The 25,334-nt window shown below is 42.8% G+C and overlaps 1 protein-coding gene across 7 annotated transcripts in view; it reads right to left on the minus strand.

Annotated features, from left to right (window-relative positions):
• Nucleotides 1-25,334, minus strand: part of PLEKHG4B (pleckstrin homology and RhoGEF domain containing G4B) — a 213,438-nt gene that overhangs the window by 9,042 nt on the left and 179,062 nt on the right. For 6 of the 7 annotated variants that reach the window (XR_003998924.1, XM_030551545.1, XM_030551540.1 and 3 more), the window contains 8 exons: nucleotides 22,310-22,562; nucleotides 14,017-14,106; nucleotides 13,677-13,901; nucleotides 13,177-13,347; nucleotides 10,702-10,882; nucleotides 6,023-6,139; nucleotides 5,305-5,574; nucleotides 4,366-4,580 (listed from right to left, as the gene is read on the minus strand). Coding sequence is in view for 6 of the 7 variants with exons in the window: in XM_030551545.1 (XP_030407405.1) it covers nucleotides 4,366-4,580; nucleotides 5,305-5,574; nucleotides 6,023-6,139; nucleotides 10,702-10,882; nucleotides 13,177-13,347; nucleotides 13,677-13,901; nucleotides 14,017-14,106; nucleotides 22,310-22,562 (1,522 nt within the window). In the remaining variant the exon portion in view is untranslated. The remainder of the gene's footprint in view (nucleotides 1-4,365; nucleotides 4,581-5,304; nucleotides 5,575-6,022; nucleotides 6,140-10,701; nucleotides 10,883-13,176; nucleotides 13,348-13,676; nucleotides 13,902-14,016; nucleotides 14,107-22,309; nucleotides 22,563-25,334) is intronic. The other variant, XM_030551543.1, reaches the window with a different exon arrangement.

The following is a 25,334-nucleotide window of genomic DNA, read 5'->3' on the forward strand; positions in this document are numbered from 1 at the left end:
GATATCTCAAAGTTATTTGTTGATATGTCCCTTAAATTGCTCTTGAAATCCACAGAGCTCTGTGTGGCTTGAAAGCTTGTCTCTCTCACCAAAAGAAGTTGGTTCCATAAAAAAATATTACCTCATCCACCGTTAGGGTTGCCAACTTGGTAATGGACACTCCAGCAGGAGTGCTGGAACCTCCCCTGTCCTGCCTCTTCCCTCTGAGGCCCTAGCCCTGCCCCACTTCTTCCCCCCCAAAGCCCTGCCCCTGCCCCATCTCTTCCCCATAGGCCCTGTTCCACCTCTTCCCCCAAGACTCCGCCCACTTCACTCCCCTCCTCCTCCCCCATCACTTGTTGCTTTTCCCTTTGCACCCGCTGTCCGGGTCAGGGGGGAATCACCTGTGGAGCTGCAGCCGCCCAACACCTGGCTGAGTAGGGCTAGCATGACCCAGCACCTCCCCATCTCCTCCGCCTGCAGTGACCAGACACTATCAGGCACTCTTTTTGACTGGACTTTCCAGTCAAAAACTGGGCACCTGGCCACCCTACCCACCATGTGTCTCTAATGTCCTGGGACTGAGATGGCTACACCTACACTGAATATTTCAAATCCATAGGCCTAATCTGACACTCAATCATCCTCAAACCAATAGGAATTTTCTCTCTGTGATAAACTCAGGATCAGGACCCAGCTATTTTCAGAGTAATTACTTTTCTATGTAGTCTCTAAACAGGCATCCCAATTACCTTTTAATGCAAACCATAAAATCCACGGTTCTCCTCCATGATGGTTTTATCTGTTGCACATCCCTATCAGAGCCCATTTCCTCAATTGTATGCCTCTGCACCTTGAGGTCTTTAACCCACGATCTGAGGACTTCAATAACTCAGATACAGGTTAGGGGTGGGTGGGTGAGATTCTGTGGCCTGCGTTGTGCAGGAGATCAGACTAGATGACCATAATTGTCCCTTCTGACCTTAAAGTCTATGAGTCTATAAAAGTTTGTGCTGCTAAAGAGAATGGGTGTCCTCAGAACCAGTCTATGCTACTCCTTAGAGAGCCCAAAGGGTTGCTATGAGTGACACAAAAGCTTTTCCTTCCAGCACCTGGAGTGAGCAAGCTGTGCTGGCCGTGCTCTCAGCCTGGGGAGCAAGGGAACCATCATGAGTCTCACACAGCAATGCAGAGATCAGAGTGTCACCACAGAAGCCGCAGAAGACACGTCTTACACTTTCATCCTCCCATAGATTAATCAATATGCAGGGTTAACAGTAAGAAATAAGGCTGTGAAAGCTCAAAGGGGTTTCATTAACAATTTAGAGCCAAGTGCTCCAGATTCTTCAGTAAATCCCCAGCCCACCAAAGCACTTAAGCAGGTGCTTAAATTTAAACATGCAAGTAGTGCCTTTCACATCAGTGGGATTATTCACAAGCTTAAGTATTTTGCTGGATCAGCACTTACATTCACCCATGCTCATGTTAAAAAACAGGAGTGCAATGTGTGCCTAGAAAGAGCCCAACTCCTGAGCTGTGGACTGTTGGAGATGTTCTCTATTTAACTGTGGCAGGAAGGACAATACATATGCCGTGCACCTGGAGTGAGGTGTAAGCCAAAAAATGGAGGTAGTTTAGGGAAATGCTGAATATTGAATTTACAGACAAGCTCATCTACACTGCCTTCAAAATGTAGCAGAACCATGGATGCTATTTGTGCTTAATGTTTTTCATCTGCAGCTGGAAGAAGTCAGCAGTGTGTTCTTGATTCACTTCTCCTTGACTGGTTTGGCAAGGAGAAGTTTGATGCATGTCTTGGCTGGCGTCTGGAGTCAAGGGAAATAGATAGGGCCCCCATTCTGATCCATATTGGTCAGGAAGCCTTGATTTAATCCTGGATCAGGGAAGCTCTAGCTTCCTTCAGCTCTAGGTAGGTGAAAGAGCAGTCTGTGGTTTGCCACATACAGGGGATTGCACTGCTCACCAGCCAGAAAACAGCTGTGTTATACTGTCTACATTTTGGCAGGAGAATTTGGCCCATATTCTGTGATTTCCTATTTCCGTATAGAACAATATAATACTTGGAATCAGTATGAGTTTGTTTTAGTTTGTTCACTTCCTTCGGTGGTTTAGGGCCAATTTTTCAGACCCTAGCTAGCTGTGCATTTGTGCACACACAAATGTGTTATTTTGTGTGTCCACTATGGTTAGATATCCCTAAATTCCAATTTATGTACTTGCAGGCTAGATAGATGACCATCCAACCATGTACACACACAAATCCCAATTTGCACATCAGCATCCAATCCAACTTTGCACAAGCAAAGTAGGTACGTATTTGCACCTGTGCTAATCAAACCCTTAACACATCATGTATTTAATTTATCCCGAATGAAAGCTAGAGGGTCCCCTGGAAACACAGCATGGATATTTGTCTATGGGACCAGGCCCGCATGGATCCAAGAAGGGATCGTGTTGTCATTAATGTCCTTGCGCAAACAGGGATTTTCATTATAGAGGAAATAAAAATCACACAGAACACTGTTGTAGTAGTCAAGCACAAGGGACATGAGCCTTAAAAAGGTGACTGCTCTGACTAATTCTAATTGCACTTTATTTCCTAATTGCTTCAGTTTTACAAGTTATATACTTTGGGAACCTCTCCTTAAATCACTGTTGCTTGTGGCAACATTAATTGCCAGTATTCATTGTGTTCTAACTCTAATTTTGTTCAAGTTGACATGTAACCAAGTAACATCTAGGACCTTGGAGATACTCTGCTGACTGCACATCCTGTTGGGTAGCATCCTCTAGCCTTTGTCCTCTATTGAAACAAACACATTATCAGTAGTGCTGACCAGTAGGAAGCTCTATACTTTATTTGTCTACAGAGGTTAACTTGAAGGGCACCTGCAACTTTCAGATGGGTGCTGGCTCCAGACTTCATGATGTTACAGTTTCTGGGAGGAGCGCAGAGACTGTTGTCGCTCAGACTCAGTGTGTGAGTGAGAAGTACATTGTAGTCCTGCTTTCTTTATGGTGCCAGGCTATGTCTGGAGTTGCAGTCAAAGCAAGGTGTTCAAGAGAGACTGGGGTTTCATTCTCAGGGCTTTAGGGAGGTGCCTCTCTTTGGGGATTTAGACTTGGTCATACTCCGGCAGTTTGAAATTCTTTTGTGAGGGCTACTGAAGAGACTTTTCACAGCAGGAGGCCAACAGCTGCCAATCCCAGCACTGTTTAACTGTTGCTTTTAGCCACCACTGTCAAGATGCAGCTTCTATTACTCTAGCATTACTGTGCAAGAGGCACTTAATTTGTTTGGCTCGTCCAATTTTAAGTGCTCTCTCCAAATCCATAAAGCCCGATTCTGCCACATTTACACTGAGTAGGGACTTACTCCCCAAGAAGCCCCATTAAATCAATACGACTATTCACAGAATAAGGTACAACATGACTAATGCTAGCAGAGTTTGGCCAATACAAATACATTCTACCTACATAACAAATAATAGAAATTGAATAATAGAATAATAGAAATGAATAGTTGACCTCGTGCACGGGCAGTTCAGAGCAGTTAGTGTATATAGGCCAAATTCTGTTCTCAGTTTCACCAGTGTATGTCACAGTCATTCTGCTGAACTCAGAGTAGAATTGTAATTGAAAGCAGCATTTGGACCAGGAAAGGGTTTTAAAGTGAATAGAGTTGCTGCTGAAAGATGCTGGGTTGACAGTCCTGGAGTGTGAAGTTCTTTGTTTATCCAAAGACACTGGTGGCCCATTGCCCTGCAGGGATCACCCCCTCTCAGAACGAAAGGGTAGTACAGCCTCCAGATCTATTCAGTTCAGAACTGCCACCAAGAGAGTGCAATCATGGCCAACTGTGGTGCTAGTTCGGTGATGGAGGCCTTTGCCTGACAGGGAACAGACTCAGACTACCAGCTCTTTTCACTGTTCCAAGGGGTTAAAAGAAAAAACATGGATTTCCCCTGTGAACATAAGTTGTTTCTAAAATGGAGACTCTAAAATCCATTAGCTATAAAATTGTATAAAAATTTCTATATTTAAACAACACTAAGGGCCAAACCCTGCTCTCATTCACACCCATACAAGCCCACTGGAATCACCATTGCAACTATGAAGCACTGTGCAATTATGCAACCCAAAGGAAATCAACAGGTTGCATGGGTGTAACTGACAGCAGAATTTGGCTCTAAGAGTCTTACTGAGTTCAGTGTGAAGTATGCTCAGATCAAGACCCGACAATCAGGGTCTTAAAAAACAGCTTAGTTCAGTATTGCCATGTTGGTAAAATGATTGGTAATCATAACTAGTGAAATCAATGAAGGCTATTTGTATGATTTGTGATCTAAAAGGTGAAATACTTACCGCTGTAACATACTGGTTGGTGTGTTTTGATGTAGGATTCTTCTCAGGGAGAGCAGGAGATGTGCACTGGGAAGGAGGTTTAGAGCCAGGATTTGAAGCGTCTTCATCCAAGAACGTCTCTGTAGAGAGCTGGGACAATCCAGGATGGGCAGAGCTACTAAAACCACTCACACTTTCACCGGAAGTGCACTGGGATGATTCTGAACTCTCTGTGACTAGAAACAGGAAGAAAGCATGCAAAGTTAGACTCTGTCTAGGCCTGTAGTCAAACAGTCTTTACACATTTAAAGACAATATATCTTCCAGTGTCTAATATTTTAGGACTCTACTGATCCAAACTGAACACTATACGCTGAGTGTGGCCTAACCAGTTCTTTATAAAGTTATAGACAATCTCCTTAGATGGATATACCCTTCTTGATAAAAGCCACCATCCTAATAGCCTTCTTCATTGGTGTGGGCATTGGACTGAGGAGGAGCGTGCAAACACAGACTCACACAAAAAGTTTGGAAGAAGGCTAAGATTGTCTAGCCCTAAGGAACTGGGCCTAAGGAGTAATGCAGTGCCTGTGCAGTGATGTGGGAGTCAGTGTCACCATTGTTTCCTTTATTTGGTTCATGTATTTAAAGAGTTCTGAAAATAAAAAGTTTAAGATAACCACTTGCAGAGGCACTGCTTGTACATCCTACCCTAGACTACAGTCATGGCTCCAGAGAGCAGCAAGAGCTGTCATGGTTGTTGCTACCAGGAATTAGAACTGTGATAAATTTGAGGAACTAAAAGTACAGCTGAAGATATAAATCACAAAGCTCTGATGTATTGTACCTCTACACATCTAGGTGTGTCGATCCATCGAGATACACATCCGAACCAGAACAACCTTTCATGTCCAAAATCCTTACAAATCCCTTCTAATTAAGATGCTGAAATTCACTCACTCATAGAAGGCTGACTGCCAGTTTCCTGCTCCAGTTCATCTTCCTCAATGCAGGTTCTAATATCATATGACCAGTGGTAGAAGGGTGGTCCTAATAAGCCTGGATGAGGTGGGCTGGAATACACATGCAGGTTCAGTGATCCCAAAATGGAAGAAGAGGACTGGCTGCTTGAGGAAGATGTGCTACTGTTTGAGATAGTGGAATGCGGCCTTTTAAATGGAGTGGAATGGTCAAATGAAGACACTGCTATTGACGCTCGAGATCTTGATTCTACAAGCAAACAAGAACCTTTGATCATTGGAAGGGAACAAGGTGCATAAGAGAAAATGCTATTTTGAACAAGAAATAAAACAGGATTGGTACAGTGTAATAGGCTAGCTCAATAATCTTCTACTACTTGAATTAAAATGTTATTGAACTAAGTTTAGGAAAGTCCATTTGTTCAGCCCACAGCTTCCCACGTGCTCTCCAGATTTTCTGACCAGGAGAGAATGAATACACTTTGAGGTCTGTATTGCTGAAGTTCTATGAACTTAACAACAGAAATAAGATACTAAATCTATTACACCAATACAAAAGTAAGATCAATTCTTTGCGGAAATATGTTGCAATCAACTGGTTTTTTTTTGAGCGTGAAACAATTAATGAAGACAATCGTCCTAGCAGACTGGCAAGTGGGAAGGCAGAACAGCAATGTAATGTGAGTAGTAGACAGTACCTGTTCCCTTCATGATGTAATCTATTGCTCGGTCGCTTATGGCTGCTTCACTGGGCTTGATGTCCATGAAGGGTTTATTGCCTATTCCCATTGACACCATTTCTTGCATTCTGAGTTCTAAAGTGGGAAAATGCACATATGAAAAATATCAGCCATCCCTTTGATGTTTTAGTTATACTGCTACGGGAGAATGAAAATATTTTCCTCTTTCCAGTACCTTAGGCAGTAGCTTACTGACCCCCTACAGGAGACAAAAGCATTTATCAGCTGCAAACACTCTAGCTCTAGAGCCAGCCAGACACTGGCAACTTGAGTCGGTCAGATTTCATTTTTTATAAAGTAACTAAAGGATTGTAAAGGATGGTGCCATCTCCTCCGGTGCCATCTCTCAGACCCATTTCATTATTATTATTGAATCTTTTTACCAGTAGGTATTTTTTTTCCCTAATGGCAAAGTGAGATTTATTTTCCAACCATCCTTGAACATTACAGAATAATTCTTTAGGTGGGAAAATGGGATGATCATTGTTTTCATCACCACTGAACATGACTCAGTTTCAGAACATCTCCAGTCACCACACCAGTCAAATATATTGCTATTAAAAGCAGAGTTCATAACTTCATTCCTACTAAAAACATAGCCCTGGAAGTGGCATGTCATTTATGTCTAGCACAAATCACCAAGCCTATTCCCGCCAGGATACCATATTATGAAGTTAACTTTAGTGTTAGGACTGTTTTACCTTCAGGCTAGCAGTACAAATATCTTCCTGCCCTTAACTTAAGGTTCTTGGCAGAGAATCTACCCTTATTAAACTTTTTTCCCGTTGTGGATGAATGGCTGCTTGTGCCAAGAATGGAGACTACCAGAGCGGCATGAATATTATGGTACTGTTTTATTATGCATGCAACACAATTAGGGTGGCATGCTCCCCTCTCTGGGCCTGGCCAGTCCCTGTTCTCTTTGAGGCAGCTTGCTCACCAAGGGGAGTTTGGAAAAAACAGTCCCTTTGATTGGAGGAGATTGGGGACTGTGATTGCACAAATTAAAGAGGGCACGGAAGGCTTCTTAGGGGGCCGATAGTGTCTTTCAGGGCTGCATTTCAAATCCTGCTCATGTAAGTAGCGACTAAAAGTCATTCATTACTATCTGAGGGCTGTTCAGCGACATACGTGAAAAGAGTTAGTGAAGTCTCACTCCTGGTCCAAGCAAAAACCAGCTGCCATTACAAACACCTCAATTGCAGTTAGCACTAATTGGGAGCCTTGTTTGTATTCCTAACATTGCTGCGTCCTTAGGACAGGGCTGAGGCATATCCTAGGGGAATAAGCTTTGCTGCTCTCCATGATGCACGCAAACAAAATGGGCCTTCAGGGATGGCTGGCACCTTTCACGAGCTCTAAATTAGCTTGAAAAAGCCTGAATCTGAAAAGAACTCGAGCTCTGGATACACTACAGAGCTTACAATGGTGCACTTGTGCCGCTGTACCACTGCTAATGCAGACTCTTTAAGCAGATAGGAAAGTGCTCTCCTACAGCTATGTCAGCGGGAGAAGCTCTCCTGCCGACATAGTGCTATCCACATTGGCGCTTCGGTCAGTGTAACGTACCTTGCTTGGGGGGAGTAGGGGGTGGCTTTACACACCCCCAAGAGACATAAGTTATACCGACATAAGCTGCAGTGTGTACAAAGCCTCAGTCTTAAAGTGAGTGGAACAGAAGCAGAAGTTTTCCTGAACCCAATTTCATCATACGGGGCAGGGTCAGGCCCTCCAACACACAGAGGCCTCAGGAATTGTGCCAATCAGCCCTCACTCATCAATGGCTTTACTTCTAGCACTCAGTGATCTCTCTCAGGCCTTTGCTTCCAATTCCCTTGAGATTATCCTGATGATGTAAAATAAATGGCTTGCGGCACAGAGGCTCAATTTGTCCAAAGCTTTCAATGGGCACAGATATTTTCCCATTCATCTAGGCTTAAATTCAGCTGGAGCCATCTGGAGTAGAGTGCCAGTAAATATTTTTAAACCCACGAGGAGTTCTGGCACCCCAGTGCCTCACCCCTAGGGCTGAAGCTCTGAGCCTTGGTGCCTCCCGTGGGGCTGAATTCCTGAGCCCTGGCATGCCCCGAGCCCCAGCGCTCACATACCCCATGACCCCCCTCTCCACAGCTGAAGCCCGGAGCCCTGCAGCTCCACAGGGCAGAAGCCCCTAGCCTCACCACCCTGCAGCAGGGCAGAAGGCCAGAGGCGCTCCCTGCCCACTGGGCCCTGGAGGTTTTATAGCATATTGGGGGCATGGCAGGGTGAAGGCTCCATGAAATAATCTATGAGATTTTAAGACCTGCTTTCTTCTAAATAGCTTAGGTGTCATTAACTGACCCCAGGTCTGCAGTAAAAATGAACTTATTGTTTCTCTAATAATTGTGGATTAAAGCACACACAGCTCAATAGAAGGAGGTAGGCACTGGCTGGTACATCAAGGTCTTAGTCTGGTAGCAGAGTTTCTCAAACAGGCTGGGAACCATTCTTGTAAAAACCCATTAAGGTAATGAAATGAATCTGAGAATATAGTTAATCACCATTAATCAGGCACATGATCTTTGATGGGATATTTACAAAACAACAGAGTCATATTGAAGCTGACCATACACATATACCACAATCCTTAATAACAAAAAGAAAGAAAGATCAAGAATCTTTCCATATTATAAGAACTTAGAAATATCCAAATCCTTAAGAAGACACCGTTGCTACAAGTACTACTCAGAAGGAAAAAAGGTCCTAAAGCTGCAGCATTAATTCATGGAATGCCCAGATGGATTTAGAATAAATATGCCATGTCCCTCCTCCTTTGTTCATGTCCATTCCTTTCATGTCAGTTCTGAGTTTACTGTCACTTTCAGTGCTACTTCTCTTTTGGTGTGAATTAGGAATTTCTGAGGGGAATTCTGAAATGATTGGCTGGAGAAGAACAAAGGATTAAAAAAGGGGGACAGCATTAAAGTGGCTGAGTTAAAGCTTCAAATCGACCAGCTAGTACAAAGTCTACTCGTTAGTATCTCCCCAGAAACGCTTATCACCAAATAGGATTCTGCCCCCAAGTTACTATTTTCTAATTTTCTTTTTTCTGAGTCGCGTATTTAACTTCTAAATTTAAAGTAACCTGAAAAAGGGGTCTGTGTGTGTTGGGGGCAAATCATGCCCCTTTCTTCATTATGTTGTATAACAAAGGACTAAAAGGTAAGAACTTTGTTTCCCTTTTTGTTATTTTTCTTTCTTTCCTTCCTTCCCTGCCTGTTTGACTTTTACATTAGAAATGTCTACCCTATTTTTGTCTATGGATGACAGCAAAATGGTAGGAAAATGACATTAGAGATACCATAACTATGTATACCAAACTACTTATGCTAAACAATCTGTTCCACCTTGTACTCAGAGTGTCACAGCTAAATACATTTCCCAGACCTGAAGAAGAGCTCTATTTAAGCTTGAAAGTGTCTTTCACCCACAGAAGTTGGTCCAAAAAAGGTATTACCTCACCCACCTTGTCTCATCAGCGATACCACGCAGTGAAACCGGACTAAAAGAGGGGGAGGTATTTTTGAATCAGACTGCTTGAAACTCTTTGACCTCTTTTGTCATTTGTTTTGATTTTATCTGCACCAGTTTAGTTTAAGTGCCTGACAAATCCATGGAAGAAAGATGTATTGGTTAAAGATTTAATTTGCCCTTCAAATAAAGGCTGAGAAAGCTCACAATTCACATTTGGAGCTTCCAAAGTGTCCTGCAGCAAAACCAGGAAAGACCAGAGCTCCCTGTACTGATATTTCTAACATTAAAACAAACAAACAAACAAGGAGAGCTCTTCACCACCCTGCACATCTGATGAACAAAACAAAAGGTTTTACTCATACCCTTTAAAAAAAAATCCACCCCCTGCCCCCGAGAAAGGGCAGCAACCCAATTTTTTTTCTGGAGCTCACTTCTAAGCACTATTAGCTGCATTTGTAAGAAGCAGTGCTACCTACTGTGGCAAGACTGAAAACCAAGTGTGTACTCCACATAGGTTTCCCAGGGGCATATGTTCCATACTTACCACCATTAAGGGTATACAGTATAGTAGAGAGACACGGTGGGTGAGGTAATATCTTTTATTGGACCAATTTCAGTTGGTGAGAGAGATGAGCTTTCGAGCTACACAGAGCTCTCTTTCAGATCTAGGAAAGGAACCCCAAGCATCACAGTAAAATGCAAGCTGGAACAGATAGCTCAGCATAAGTAGTTAGCACAGAGTCCAAGGGACCATTCAAGATAGAGTGGCCTGTTAACACCTCTGCAGTCATAGGACAAAAAGAGGAGTTAGTGGGTTACAGATTGTTGTAATAAGCAATAAAAATCCAGTGTTTAAAAACTAGGTTTGCCCATAGTGCTCACAACATATCTAGGAGGCCCTCTCAAAGCCTGCTAATTGTAGAGAGACAACTTTATTGTGCTGTAATTGTTTTAGGAGTGCTATTTGAAGTAGCTGTTTTCCGGTTGCTTTTTTAAAACTGAAGTCTTTGGCGACTGCAGACATATATGGGGTCACCTAATGGAATTGTTTCACTTGCCTTTATAGAACTACAAGTAGACTGCTAAACCCTTCAATCTCTTTCTGAATTAAATAGTTGGTGTACCTCGGTTTCTCAGAGCTTGTCTCCAAAGAATCCTTCCTATGATACTAGTCCAAGCAATTTTAACTTCTGCTGAATTTGCTTGAAGGATGTATGTGTCCTGGGATTTCCTCCTCCTTCTAAACCAGATTTCGAATCGCAGACCACTGTCTCCAACATTCTCTGTCATCCCAATCTCAGCCGTCTAAAATCATATTTAAAACGCACACATTCAACTGCATGGAAACATTTATAACAAACTGATCAAGTGAAATTCTTTGCATTGCTCATTCTATAATGGTAGAAAAATGTCTTCATCTTGATTCCTTGCTAGTACAACTGTACACATAGCTATAAATATTTCTGTTTGAATTTTCAATATCCCGAGTCAGCACTCTCGTTTCCCCATATGATCTCTTTGCAAGAGCAGCATGGAGCTGGCAGTGTTAAACTCTAGGAGAAGCACAGAATTCTCAGAAGTTCAGAGAGCTGCAATGACTTAAGTTGAAGCTGAATATCTAAAGGCAGATCTTCAGCTAATGGATGTTGTCATAGTTCAACATATACCAGCTGAGGATCTGCCCCTTGCGGTCTAGTATGCAGGGTGAATGCTCTATGTATGGCCTCAGTTCAACAATGCAGTTCAGCATATGCTTAAAATTAAGTACGTGCGCACATATCTGGTGTTGCCAAACAAGGGTAGTTGCAAACCCTGGCTTCACACACATACACCTCTTAAGACTGAGAGGTACAAGTCTGTAATAAGAATGGTGGCTGAGAGGGCATAACTACATATCTGGCACTTCTTGTTGTAATGAAAGAAATGTTAAAAATAATTATTTCTACAGGAAACACTTGTTTCCCCATGAGTCCTGTCCAGCAAGACATACATGCACTTATGATACAGCGTATATACACACAGACATGTTTTGCTCATCAGTTTCTGTCTCTCTCATTTTTTCCAACTTTTAAAAAACACACAAACTACTTGAAATGTAACGTGCAATGGAACTGTGATCCTTCACCAACCATTGTCAAACAGATGGGGTTCCTGTCCACTCAGAATACTAAGCAGATGGCAGGAGGCATGCTGCATTGTACATGCTATCCAAACCATAGGCGGCGGGTTATATGGACTCGAGGTGCCCGGGCTCCAGGAATATTCAGGGCCGGGTGCCCTGCTCCAGCAATATTTGGAGCTGGGTCTCTCCCCCAGCCCTGCCTGGATTGGGTCCCAGCTCCTGCGGGTCTCCCCCCGCCCACCCCGCCCCACCGCGTCCCTGCCTGGAGCGGGTCCCGGCCTCCGCCTTCCACCCCTCCCCCTGCATCCCCCTTCTGCCGTGTTCTTGCCTGCTCGCAGATCGGCTCCCGACAGAACTGCTGTCTGCTTCCCCAGGGTCCTAGCGCCTGCCATCCAAAAATGGCAAGGCAGGCTGCCCTTACCCTGCTCTTCTGCCCTAGCCCTGAGCCTCTCCAATGCCCCAAACCCTCATCCTCAGCCCCAACCCTCATCCCCCTGCACCCTGATCCTCTGCCCCATCCAGATCCCTCATGCCCCCGCACCCTGATCCTCATCCTCAGCCAGAGCCCTCATCCCCCTGCACCCGAATCCTCATCCTCAGCCAGAGCCCTCATCCCCCTGCACCCTAATCCTCTGCCCCAGCCAGAGCCCTCATCCCCCCGCACCCTGAGCCTCTGCCCCAGCTCTGAGCCCCCCCGCAGCATCCTCAGCCCCAACCCTCATTCCCCTGCAGCCTGATCCTCTGCCCCAGCGTGCACCACCTCCCCCTTCCTACACCCCCCCAGCCGAGCCTGCACCCAAACTCCGTCCTAAAGCCTGCACCCCTCACCCACTCCTGCACACCCACCCCCTGCCCTAGCCCAGAGCCTGCACCCAGCACCCAAACTCCCTCCCAGAGCCTGCACCCCTCACCCTTCCTACACTCCCACCACCATCCCAAAGCCTGCATCCCTCACCCCTTCCTACACCCCCACCACCAGCCCAGAGCCTGCACCCAAACTCCATCCCAAAGCCTGCAGCCCTCACCCCTTCCTACACCCCCACCACCAGCCCAGAGCCTGCACCCAAACTCCATCCCAAAGCATGCAGCCCTCACCCCTTCCTACACCCCCACCACCAGCCCAGAGCCTGCACTCCTCACCCCTTCCTACACCCCCACCACCAGCCCAGAGCCTGCACCCAAACTCCATCCCAAAGCCTGCAGCCCTCACCCCCTCCTGCACACCCACCCCGTGCCCCAGCCCGGAGCCTGCACCCAGCAACCAAACTCCTTCCCAAAGCCTGCACCCCTCCTGCACCCTAATCCCCAGCTCAGGACCTGCACCCCAGACCTCCCCCCTGAAACCGCACCCAGAGCATTAGGCGGGTGGAGGCGGAGCTTGAGGGAGCAGAGTTGGGGGGGTGGGTTCTGGGCACCACCAAAATTTCTACAGACTTGCCTCCCATGATCCAAACCATAACAGCAGGATTACATTTACCTTGAATGACTGTTTGTACATGTAGATGTCATATCCCCCATCAATCTTTTTTGTTTTGCTAAACAAAATGAGGTCTTCAAAAAGGAAGACATGTCTCAAATACTTCTTTCTTCCACAGCAAACAATAAACTCATCTTGACATCTCAGCTGTCCTTGTTCTTTCAAATTGACCTGATTGGAGAAAATGACAATGCTACTAAAGATAAGGGAAGGCTGAGCCGATTTTGTCCAGTCCAAGGACGAATGGGGGAAGCGCATTATGTCACTTAGACACTTAGGGCCACGGACTGTCTTCTGACTCTGTATTTGTACAGTGCCTGGCACATGGGGTCCTGGACCATGACTAGGGCTCCTATGTGCTACAACATATATATAATAAAATAAAATAAAATAAATAATAATAATCTGCCTCTTAGCAACTTTCTGTCTTTGAATGAAAACTGCAGCAGCAAAGCCAAGGGGATATTTGAAAAATAAAGGAAGGACTGAGCAATGCTTACATCACACCCTCTAATGGCATCCATAGCAAGCAAGTCGTTTCCATGACGAAGCTGGAATTTTACCATTTCTTCAGCTGTCCTGAGATCATTGAGCTCCTGCTCCTGGGTCTTAGTGCACTCTTTGATCATATCTTTTAGAAGAAGAGCATATTTGCTCATTCTTTGAATAGGCTTCAGCAGATAGGAAGCCAGATCCATCTTATCACCTAAATCTTGTTGTTTATTCTGTGGGAATATTAAAGGAATGTGTAAACAATATTTGATATACTGCATAGAAGTACACGCGGCAGTGAGTGGTGTTCACACAATTCAATTAAATAAGAAACTGGATAGTAATTACTTTAAAGAATGCATTTCCATGGCTTGTAAGCAAAGCATCTGATTGTGGTTTGTTCTTGCTGTATAATGCATACATTCCAAACTGTTCTTCCTGAAAGAGTATAGGAAAAGATGTTATTCCTTGTTATTTTCTATTTCTTCAGTGATCAATTCCTTCTCCATTTAACATCAGTTTTGTACAGAAATCATGTACAGTTTATAACACACACCCCATCCCCCAATGGATGTATTCCAATCCAAAACTGCAGGAGGCGCTTTAATCTAGACACATTTTGGCAATAGACATCCAAGAACCCTTTATTTAGGAGATTTAGTTCTCTATAATTTTCAGCTCTTCCAGATTGAACAATCTGCAAAATTCATCTGTTTCAACTGTCTATGGTAGGTATTTCTAGAGCACCCATCATTATAGTATCTAAATGCTCAATCATCCAGGCTGACTTTTAAACAATATTGGCAACTCAGGTGAGTTCACTCAATGACTTTGTCAGGATCATTTATGTGAGCAAGGGCTACTCACATGAGAAGGTGTTTCCTGATGTATGCTAGAGTTAAGTTAGAAGCAATAGAAATTGTAAGGCACTCCAGTTGGGGAATGGGGGTTGGGGTCGCAAAGGTACCTAGGCACCTAAATCCCAGTTTTAGGCTCCCCTGCGATTCCCAAAACTCTCGCCAAACCCTGTAGGTGCTTAAAGTCATTGTTCCCTCAGTGCTCAAGTTCCTGCCTTTGGGCATGCACACTGCTGCCTCCCTCTAGTGTCCAGGCACTTTTCTCCCATCTAAATCCCAGAGCAATTCACGAATAGCAGAAGACAGGAGTTTGCTTGCCTAACTTGCATGCAGCACCTGATCTGATGTGTGTGCTCAAAGGCTGCCCACTGGATCAGGTCCCGTTCCAAAACTGGTGGGAGGAGATGGTGACAGCAGTGACCACTTTGTAACTTTTAGCCCAGGGATTAGAGCATGTGCCTGGGATGTGGACCCATGTTCAATTCTCCCCCCATCCCCACCAGAGAGGGGAGAAAGGATTTGAACAGACGTCTCCTGCCTCTCAGGCAGTGCTCTAACAGTGGGCTAAAAGTTCTAAGGTGGGTAACACCACTACCTCCTCCTTCGGGCCGTTTACACGGAGCTAGGCAGGCACCTAAGGGTACCTCTACACTGCATTTTAGAACTTGCAGCAATGAATCTCAGTGCCTGGGGCTACAGACTTGGGGCTTGCGGTTCTGCACTAAAAACAGCTGGGTAGATGTTCAGGACTGAGCTCTGAAGCTGGGGCAGGGGTTGGGCTTCAGAGCCTGAGCACCAGCCCAAGCCGCAGCAGCTACACTGCTATTTTTACTGCTGGTGCCCAAGCCCCGCGAGCACTAGTCTGAAGATGCGGGCTATGGGATGCTCTGTCATGAATTTTAAAAAGTAACGTAAACAGATCCATACCCATTTTCAGAAGAAATACCCTAGGTGCCCAAGCCACCTGACTCCCATTTATGAATTGCTAGGAGAAATAGGCACCTCCTTAGGGGCCAGACTTAGGTGCCTGTCTCCATGAGAGGGGCAGGGCATAGGAAACACTCTTGTCCTCAGCATCTCCCATTGGGGCTAGCTTAGGTGGCTTCTCACCTAGTGTGCTGGCCTTTGTGAAAAGCGGTGTTGCTCCTGAGATTTTCTAGGTGCCTAAAAGTTATGCACTGTGACGCTCAGTGTTGCAGCACCTAAGTCCCTTTGTGAATCTGGGCTTCAGGTCGCAGTGCTGAGTGTGTTCTAGATGGATATCTAGATAGCATTGTGCCCAATCTAGTCTTCAGGACAGAATGAGATCTTCTCCAATGACTGAATGGTATTAAAGCATACAAAAAGATCCCCTTTTAAATTCCCTGGACATGAGGGAAGCTTCCCAATTCATTGGAAGGTATAAAAAGATCAGGCAAGATCACTATTTCCCATTGCCTGGGAAGACTGAATAAACAATCTTTTCACTTCACATGTTTGTTTTCCCTCTTATTAAACAAATTATCTTCTTCCTTCCTTTAAACTAACGAGTCCCAAACAAATCATCTAAGGATAAACAAACGGATCTTCCTCTCATAATACAATCCGAGCAAGCAAGCAATAAGTAAATGTTGGTTTTCTTTCAAGAAAAAAATAAACCTAGATTATTATGAACTGCTCTCTGATTTTTGCCTGATACTGTAGAAATAGTTTTTCAGATAGTTTGTGTTGATACAATAGAGTATTATAAAAAATACAGCACAATTGTGCTTCTCCTGGTTATATCCATTGATAATAAGGGAATGCAGATATCAAATCATCAGGTTCTATAACACTTTCTCAGGCAAAGCTCCTGTCAAAAGAAGATCAAATTTTTCAGTTTTCCAGGTTTCTTTCTCCTCTTTTTTCTGTTTTCTCCCTCTTTCCCTTTTGTCCATTTTGACACTGAAAATGAAGGGTGTGGGGGAAGGGAATTAAAAAAAGCAGAAAGAAGGTAAAATAAGTCTGAGTTTGAAAACCAAAAAAACTTTGGTTTTAGCTTTTCATTTTTTCTTCCAAAAAAAAATCAGAATTTTTTTTAAATGCCTCATGAATATATAATTTTTTTTTATAAAACCCCCTATCAATGAAAGGCCGTCCTTTGTCCTAATCTTTACAAAGGTCTGCCTCCTTATATGTTGTTATTCCTAGTATGAGAACAGGATAACTGAAAGAGAAACTGCGGGGGCCTATATGAGCTGGAGACAATTTGATCCCTGAAATCCTCTGCTGGAGCCCACAGAATTAGGCCAACAGCATCAGCCTCTCTTTCTCCTGCAACAGCTAACATATAAGGTGGCAGCCCTAGCAATAAAGGACCTGTATGAAGTTTAGGATTATAGCTCCCACTCCAGGCTCCCCTGCATTACTCCCTCAAGTGTAACGCTTGAGAACATGGGGAGCAAGGGCAGGTCCCCTTCCTCTGGGCTTAGTGATGACTCACAAGCAGATTAACAGTATGGCGGGACTGGCAAGAGCGAAGAGGCTTGCTTTTCATCCAGGTATTGGAACACAGCCCAAAACTGCTACTCAGCTGAATAGCAGGACATATGAGTCAAAGACAATCTGGTGCTGCTGAGTACCAGCTACAGGCAGAAGAATATGTCATGGTTCCCCGATGCCTGCACTCACAAAACAATGAGCATGCTGGGAGAGTCATTTGGAAGGGCAGTGCTACAAAACCCTCTTGCCTAACTTCCCCAACTAAGCTTCCCTGATGAATCAGCCACATTGTAAGTGGCACACTGGTATTTGCTCCTTTGAGACAAGTAGAACCCAGGAGAGCAGACAAACAAGCTTTTCATGTGCAGGCCGGATATCTGGCAAACAGAGGATGTGGGCCAAAGGGAATGGTACAGCATTTGCTCAAGGATGAAAAGAGGAGCAGGAGAAACAGGGAAAGGAGCAACTTCTCGTGTGTCACCGGACGGAGAAAGATCTGATCTGGTATTAAAGTTGTCTCACCCATCCAACCCTAAACACACACAGAAACAACAAAGCTGGGAAAGAAACTCAGATCTCAGCCTGAAGAACTATCATTCAGATTGGCCACCCTGCTATGGCCCAGAGCTTTCAAAAGGGTCTGAGACATCAGTAAACACTGGCCACTTTCATACTAATAATGTCTAGTAACGAGCACTAAAGCAATCTCTTCCTCTTTCACCCAGGGCCTTGAGGAGGAAATAGCAGTCCAGGACACTGTCTTCTAATCACCACAGCAAATTTCTTCCTTATCTACCAGCATCCCTCAACCTACTAACCGAGCAATACGGACAAAGCACGGACAAAGTAATTATCAAGGATTGACACATCCATGCTGGGGGAACGTCTGCAAGCTGAGCACAAACAACAGGTTCCTGGATGGAGTCACTTCTGAAGGTCAGATTCTGGCCCAAAGAGTTAGTCTTCCAGTATTTGTAAAGCCCGTTAGACATGAATAACATTAAATACTCTAGGTTTCAGGTTGGTTAGCCATGTTAGTCTGTATCAACAAAAATAACGATTAGTCCTTGTGACACCTTAGAGACTAACAAATTTTATTTGGGCATAAGCTTTCGTAGGCTAGAACCCACTTCATCAGATGCATGGAATAGAAAATACAGGAGCAAGTATAAATATATGAAAAAGATGTGAGTTGCCTTATCAAGTGTGAAGTCAGTCTAACAAGACAATTTAATTGACAGCAGGATAGCAAGGGAGGAAAATAACTTTTGAAGTGGTAATGAGAGTGGCCCATTTCAGACAGTTGACAAGAAGGCTGTGAGTAACAGTAGGGGGAAATTAGTATTCATCAAGGATCTACAACCTATCCTGAAGGATGATCCCTCAGTCTCATAGACATTGGGGGACAGGCCACTCCTTGCTTACAGAGAGCCCCCCAACCTGAAGCTATACTCACCAGCAACTAATACCACAAAACAAAACACCAGCCCAGGAACCAAACCTGCAACAAAGCCTGGTGCCAACTCTGTCCACATATCTATTTATGGGACACCATCACAGGACTTAACCCATCAGCCACACCATCAGGGGCTCATTCACCTGTACATCTACCAATGTGATATATGCCATCATGTGCCAGCAATGCTCCCTTGCTATCCTGCTGTCAATTAAATTGTCTTGTTAGATTGACATCACACTTGGTAAGGCAACTCACATCTTTTCATGTATTTATACTTGCTCCTGTATTTTCCACTCCATGCATCTGATGAAGTGGGTTCTAGCCCAGAAAAACTTATGCCCAAATAAATTTGTTAGTCTCCAAGGTGCCACAAGGACTCCTCACTAAATAATCTAAGTGCTACAGTGGACTGAGAGCCAGGTGATTACATCCCACGTATCCTCTGTAATGTATGTTTCTTTTACTATCTAGCATAAAACAGAATGATATATTGGTTTTTTCTGGCAAAAACAGGTGGGGAAAATCACCATGTGCCCACAGGTGACACATTTCCATTTATCTTTACAGGGATAAAAGTTCTAAGTGATTAACATAGACATCCCTCCTGGAGGCACAATGGTGATTTTCCTAGATGACTTGAAGGATTCTCTGTATTCTAGAAAACTAGAGGTAGTATGCACTGCAAAGGGGATGAAGAATAGAATAACTTGCTCCTTTGTCAGTAACAGCACATACAAACGCTTTACATGTTACAAACACAAATTGATCCTCACGACACCCTGGTATGGTGAGAAAGTAATAAAATCCTGACTTTTCCATCCTAGACAATAGGAAAAATCACAGCTGTGGCTCTAGGTGAGGGGCCTACATTACGCATTCACAACAAAAATGATTCTCTTTTCAGATCATCTCCTTACTTAAAAAACAGTGGGCTATTTAATCAATCATTTATTGCCGGGGTTGGGATTTTCTTTTGTGGTTAATATTGGTTACACAGATTCATTAGGAAAGAGTAAAGAAACACCATGTGAAATTGGATGTGTTTTTCAAGCCATTATTGTTCATTTCCCAACTGCTTTTAATGTTACTTTGACACAATTATGGCATGCCTGACAGGGCTTCAACAGACACTATGGGAATTTATTAAAGTGAAACAGGTTTAAAAAGCGGAAATAGACAGACAGAAACCTGTTTGTTTCTGCTCTAAAGTAATATCTGAGGATATGTGGTTCAGACAAAGATGGCTATTATGGAATATAACAGTGGGGCAAAAGTTTGTGTAAGATAAAAAAACAAGAATAATGTTCAATTAATGTGAATCACAAACCATAGGGCAGTATTTGTTAAGATATGCTTTTCAAAATGAGAGGACAGCCAAAATACAAAGAAATGCAGGAGCAAGCAATGGGAAAAATGTTAAACCTTTTGAGCCCTGAGCTGCTACCGCAACAATTATTTACTTAAAAGTATCCAGCCTTCTATATTGCAGTACTCTCTCCTTAACCGTTGTATATGAGCACTCAGGACCATAGAATCATGACTGATGATGGCCAGGTGGTTAAAGAAGTAGGGAGAAATAGTTCATTATGTGAGAGTAACCATGACCACTATAGTTTAAAAGTTGCAGAATAGATATGCTTTTACGCCCCGTCTGCGTTTCCCCCCTCACTAGCTCCCAGTCACTTTTGGTTTTTAGGCTGCTATTATGGTGTCTGCTTCAAAGTGAACATTTTTGGAAAGCCTGAGCAAAAACATTTCCAGTGTTTTGCAGTATGTGGAAAATGAAAATAAAAAAAGCTTTTCCCATTGTAAAAATGACCTATTTTGAACACTGGTAGCACTGAAATGACACGGGTAAAAAGTTGAAATTTGGCATGGAAATAGTGTTGTTTGAGAAGAACTTTTCTATGTTCTGGTGAAAACTGCTATATATTTTTCCTTGTTATGACACACTGAAATCACTTTATCTGGATGTACATACATTTACACAGATTATCTTGCTAAACTTGAATGCATGGCTAAGGAAGGCTGAACTGCACAGATATGTGCGGTGAAGTAAGATGTGCAGTGAATGAGGAAGGGGTTTCACATCCCCTACGTATCTGTGTACCAAAAATAGACCAGCTTGTAATATGTGCGGAACTGTTCTCCTGTAAAACTCTTAAGGTGTGTGGAATAGGACATTCCGGTTGGTGGTTTCTAACACAACAGTCAAATGTTGAGGAATTTCTGACAATAACAGTCATTTCCTGATGTTCAAGTGCTTGCCATGTCACCGTAGCATTCGAATAACATTAATTTTGATGGATTTTAAAGTTGGCTTAACTCATAATCAGTGTAATATGCAACTATAAGTCTTTGAAAACATTTTACAAGGAAATCCTGATCACCAGGCCCATTCTGCTTATCCCGACAGCAAAAATTGGCCTGAAATCAGTGTTTCCCAAACTTTTGAAAGATGGACCTTCCCTTCAGGAAAATTAAATCAATTGCACTCCCCTTCAACCCTGTCATGTGTTGCTAAAGGCCTCCCCCTTTCTCTGCCCTGTGTTAGCGCCATACTGAGATTTCTGCAGGGAAGTGAGGGACCAGGTCCACACAGGGCCTCTCAGGAAGGTAATGACACGCTCATTTGCATAACCTCCCCACTCTCATCAGTGGTTCCTCATGTCCTGACAATAGACCAGCACCATTTCAGCCACTCTGTGCCCCTTTCCACAATGGCTGCACCATCCTCTGGATCAGTCATGCTGATGCAGACTCCCCATATGTTGAAAGAAGGGATGTGCCCTGAACATCCTGCTAGGAGAGGGTCAAAATTGGGCACACAGCGAAGGAGGCCCAACAAGGCATTTCCAAAGAGCAAAATGTTAGTGCTTTTAAACGTAATTTTAAATTTATTTTTCTGTCCAGACACATCTGATTAGCTGAGTGGAAATGTTCATGTATCACAATTAACTACAAGTGGAATGCTGGAGACTGATACCCAAAACCACAAGCCACGCATCAGAGCAGCCTGGTATATGCAGAACGATCCTTCTGCCATCCCAGAGCTGTTCCTTGGGTAGAGCGAATTGGGGCAACTGCTCCTGGCCCCACGGGCTGGTGCAGTCGGTCCCAAAAGAGACGAATCCGTCACTTCTTCCCCACGCCCCTTCCCCAACCAGGGACAGCCCTGTGTCATCCAATACATAGCCCTCTGTGTACACGTTACACCCAGAGAGCACATACCACCATCTTTTCTCTGGTTAAATGTCTGCTATATTCAGCAGGTGTAGTTCACATGTCAGAGCAGATGTGTAAGCAGCAATTTGATGCTTTGTCTATTGTAAGAAAATTACTGTCAATAAGGTGAGATTGTGGAATTTAAGATTAGTTTCTGCTTGAAACAATATCAGCCCCTTCGTCCCAACTCGCATCTTGACATTAGGATGATCAGATGACACTAGGTACTTTTCCAGTGTGATTACAAATGATGCTATAAGAGCACCTGTGCATTGGTTCATAATAGGAAACAAAATTAACAGAAAACGTATATAATTATAGAAAACTGAAAACTTAGAGGCTCGTGTGGCAAACTCAAGTATTACTTCTAGCAAATTTAGAAAGGATCCAGCCAGCATGTTTTGAGATATCAAAAGATGCAGCTGCATGAGGAACTAGGGGTACATGTACAACTCTCTGAGAGAAGACAACAGGCCGCATATACAGACAACAGTAAACATTCGTCACAGGACATCTAGAACGTACACACTATGGGAAACACAAAAAAGGTAAGTGACTTTATTTACTCGGTAATAGGATCTGTGATTAACTCAAAATATCTGATTCTAAGAATTCACTCTTCTTTGGGAATGGGACTTACATGTCTGAGAAAACAGTGGCTGACACGCAATGGGAAGTCTCTGCAGTGTTCCAGCTCTTTTAGAAAATACTGGCAATGGAAATCATAGAGCTTCTCCAGGTTCCCAAAGATAATATTCCGCTTCCCTCGCAAATCCTGAGGTAAATCGATTCTTTCCATTTCTGGAAAATAGTTGTCGATGATATATCCTAAGGATCTAACATATTCCCTTTCTGTTGTGATCATTTCATCCATTATATGTTGCACTTTGCTGCTGGAAGACACAGAACAGCTGTTTTGAACACTGACAAATTATGACAATGGGTAATCACTGAATACTGAGTGACTGTCTCTGCTATTTGCATTATTTGGCTCATTTTTACCTGTCCTTTGAGGAAATCACGCTGTTGCACTGGTGGCTAAGTTGTTTACCATTATCGCAACAGATCTTTCAAGTTTTTTTGCTCGTCTTGAGCAAATTTTGCCCACAGTTACAATGGTGAAATCTCACTGACTTCAGTGGAATAATGTGGGCATACCGGAGGAAAGAATTTGGTCTACAACAGTCTACAGCAGCTGTAATGTAACAACTAAGCAGCCAGAAAAGAAAGAAAGAATTTTGAGCTCTGGAAAGACTTTTTCATTGTATTAAAGAACTTTCTATTGCATTTGCAAAAAAGTGTCATGACCTTTTCCATTCCTGCATTCTGTTTGGAAACAGAGCAACATTCCTGGGATGATAAACTAACATATAACTAAATTCTCATGAGCTTCCCTACAAAATATATCCTCTGACACAATATGAGCTTCCATTGAGAAAGCATGTTCAGTTCTGAAAGATTAAAATATGTGATCAGTTCTAGAATTACATGAAGATTTGCATGCAGCAAAAACAGATTATGATAAACAAGGCAAACTGAGGAAGCAATCACTTTGGAAGAAAAAATTTCTGATTAACATTAAACATCTGACAACATAGAAGCAAACAATTTCTTTAAGGAAAAAGGTGTATTCTCATTCATAGACTGTCTGATTGAGAAATAAAAGTATAGAAAATGTTATTTTTGGTGAGATTTCATTAACTAGTATACTTTATTTGCAAGGAATTGAAGCTATCTGAACTTTTGATAATACAATATAGAACAAGTTTGACTTCATAATAACTAAATTTTTCTTTTTCATATTAACATTCCTACAATAATTTAATAAACAACTTAAAATAGTAAAAACATTTTTGGATGGTTAACAATGACAGGAACAGATTTTAATCTTTACTTCTAACATAACAAATCAAATAAAAACCAGCCACTACATCATGATGGGAAATGCTGCTGAATAAACTTGATTTAATGAGGTGGACATAGCTGATGACAATACAGAGAACTTATTGATTTATTAAATCGTTTTAACGGCATCTGAGGTTACATACTAACAATTCCATCAGCTGAGGGGACATAACTATTTATATTATGAATTTTTTTCCCTTATGAAATTGGCTAGCTCTTAAACCTTCATCAGAGGCCAACTAGAATAACTTCAGTCAGGATTTCCTGTCCAAAAAGGGAAATGCATCTTACAGTAGCTCCTTAGTGTCAAGATTAGAGGTGAACTTGAATCTTAAACCCTAGATCCAAACATCCTTGAACTTGGGGTTTTGAATCCAAATCCAGATTTGTGGCTGAATTCTATGGCCAATAACTTGGATCAAACACCAAAATGAAATCCCAGATCTGGACAACCACAAGCTTTAAGTGAGGTGGAATAAAAATCTGGATTTGGAGCTAAATGTTGTACTCCAGGCCAGGGATCTCAAAGCATTACACTGTGACCTCTTTTCTCCCATTTCTCACCAGAGAGAGCAAGGAAGTCAAAAAGTGTTTTGCAAATATTAAGTAAGCTGCACAACAACTTTGTGAAAGAAGCGTTAGTTTGCCCATCTTTAGAGCTGGATGAAAAACGGGACATTTTAATGACAGTTTTTGTGGAAAAAAATTAGTTCATTTTTCATCAAAATTCAAATTTTCATTAAAAATTCTGTTGAAAGCTTCTCATATTGCAATGTTCAAACCAGCTCCACCTAGGAGTAATTAGAGTCACAAAGCATTTAAGGGACAGGTTGTGGCTGGCCTCTGTAGAAGCAGCATTGTCAACTCTCAAGATTTTTTCCTTGACTTCCCGTGATATTTGATGTTTTTCTTAAAGCTCCAACACCTGGAGTCAGGTGAACATATGAGAATCTTGAAGTTTTTTAATAAATACATTTCTAGCTCTCATGGCTGCAGAGAAAAGCTAGAAAACATGACCCCCAAAAGCTCAACAAATGCAAGAAGGTAAATAAAAGACCCCACATTTTAAAAACCTCATGATTTGTAAGCCAAGCTAATGTATTTTGGGGCTTGACTCATGATTTTTGAATGGTTAAGATTGGCCCTACTGCATGGATGCCTAGCAGACTTCCCATGGCTACACACTAAGTCAGTAGGGAGCTGGGACTAGAACCTAAGACCTTGATTCCCCACTAATTTATACCAGTGTAAATAAGTGAAACTCATGTAAATGACAGGAAAATCAGACCTCATGAGTCCATACTCAGCCTCACTCTTGAATCACTACATTGTGCTACGCCTCATGGAAAAGTCCTCTATAATTTAATGAAAAATTAAATTATACTTCCAATAGAATTCTATAGGATAATTAAAAAAAAACTTACAAAAAGTATGCCAGTATTTATTAACTGTGATAGGTTTTAAGATAACCAATAAGAATCTATAAAATTTTGTCCATATTAAATTCTAAAGGACTTTTCCATAAGGAAATGGAGACCATATTGTAATTCACGGCATTCCGGAGTTGAAAATCAAAAGCAAAACTTTATCTTTTTATGCTTTAAGAAATACATAATCCAATACAAATGCATTAAAAAAAAAACTTAGCAGATGTACTCCTGCAAATACTCAGCCACGCGAATAAAAGTTACTGATCTGATAAGTGGCACTGACTGCAGAGGTTCTACTGGACTAACCTTTTTCACATTTGTTTGCAGGAT

The sequence above is a fragment of the Gopherus evgoodei genome, chromosome 2 (genome assembly GCF_007399415.2).
Source record: "Gopherus evgoodei ecotype Sinaloan lineage chromosome 2, rGopEvg1_v1.p, whole genome shotgun sequence".
Classification (NCBI taxonomy): domain Eukaryota; kingdom Metazoa; phylum Chordata; order Testudines; family Testudinidae; genus Gopherus; species Gopherus evgoodei.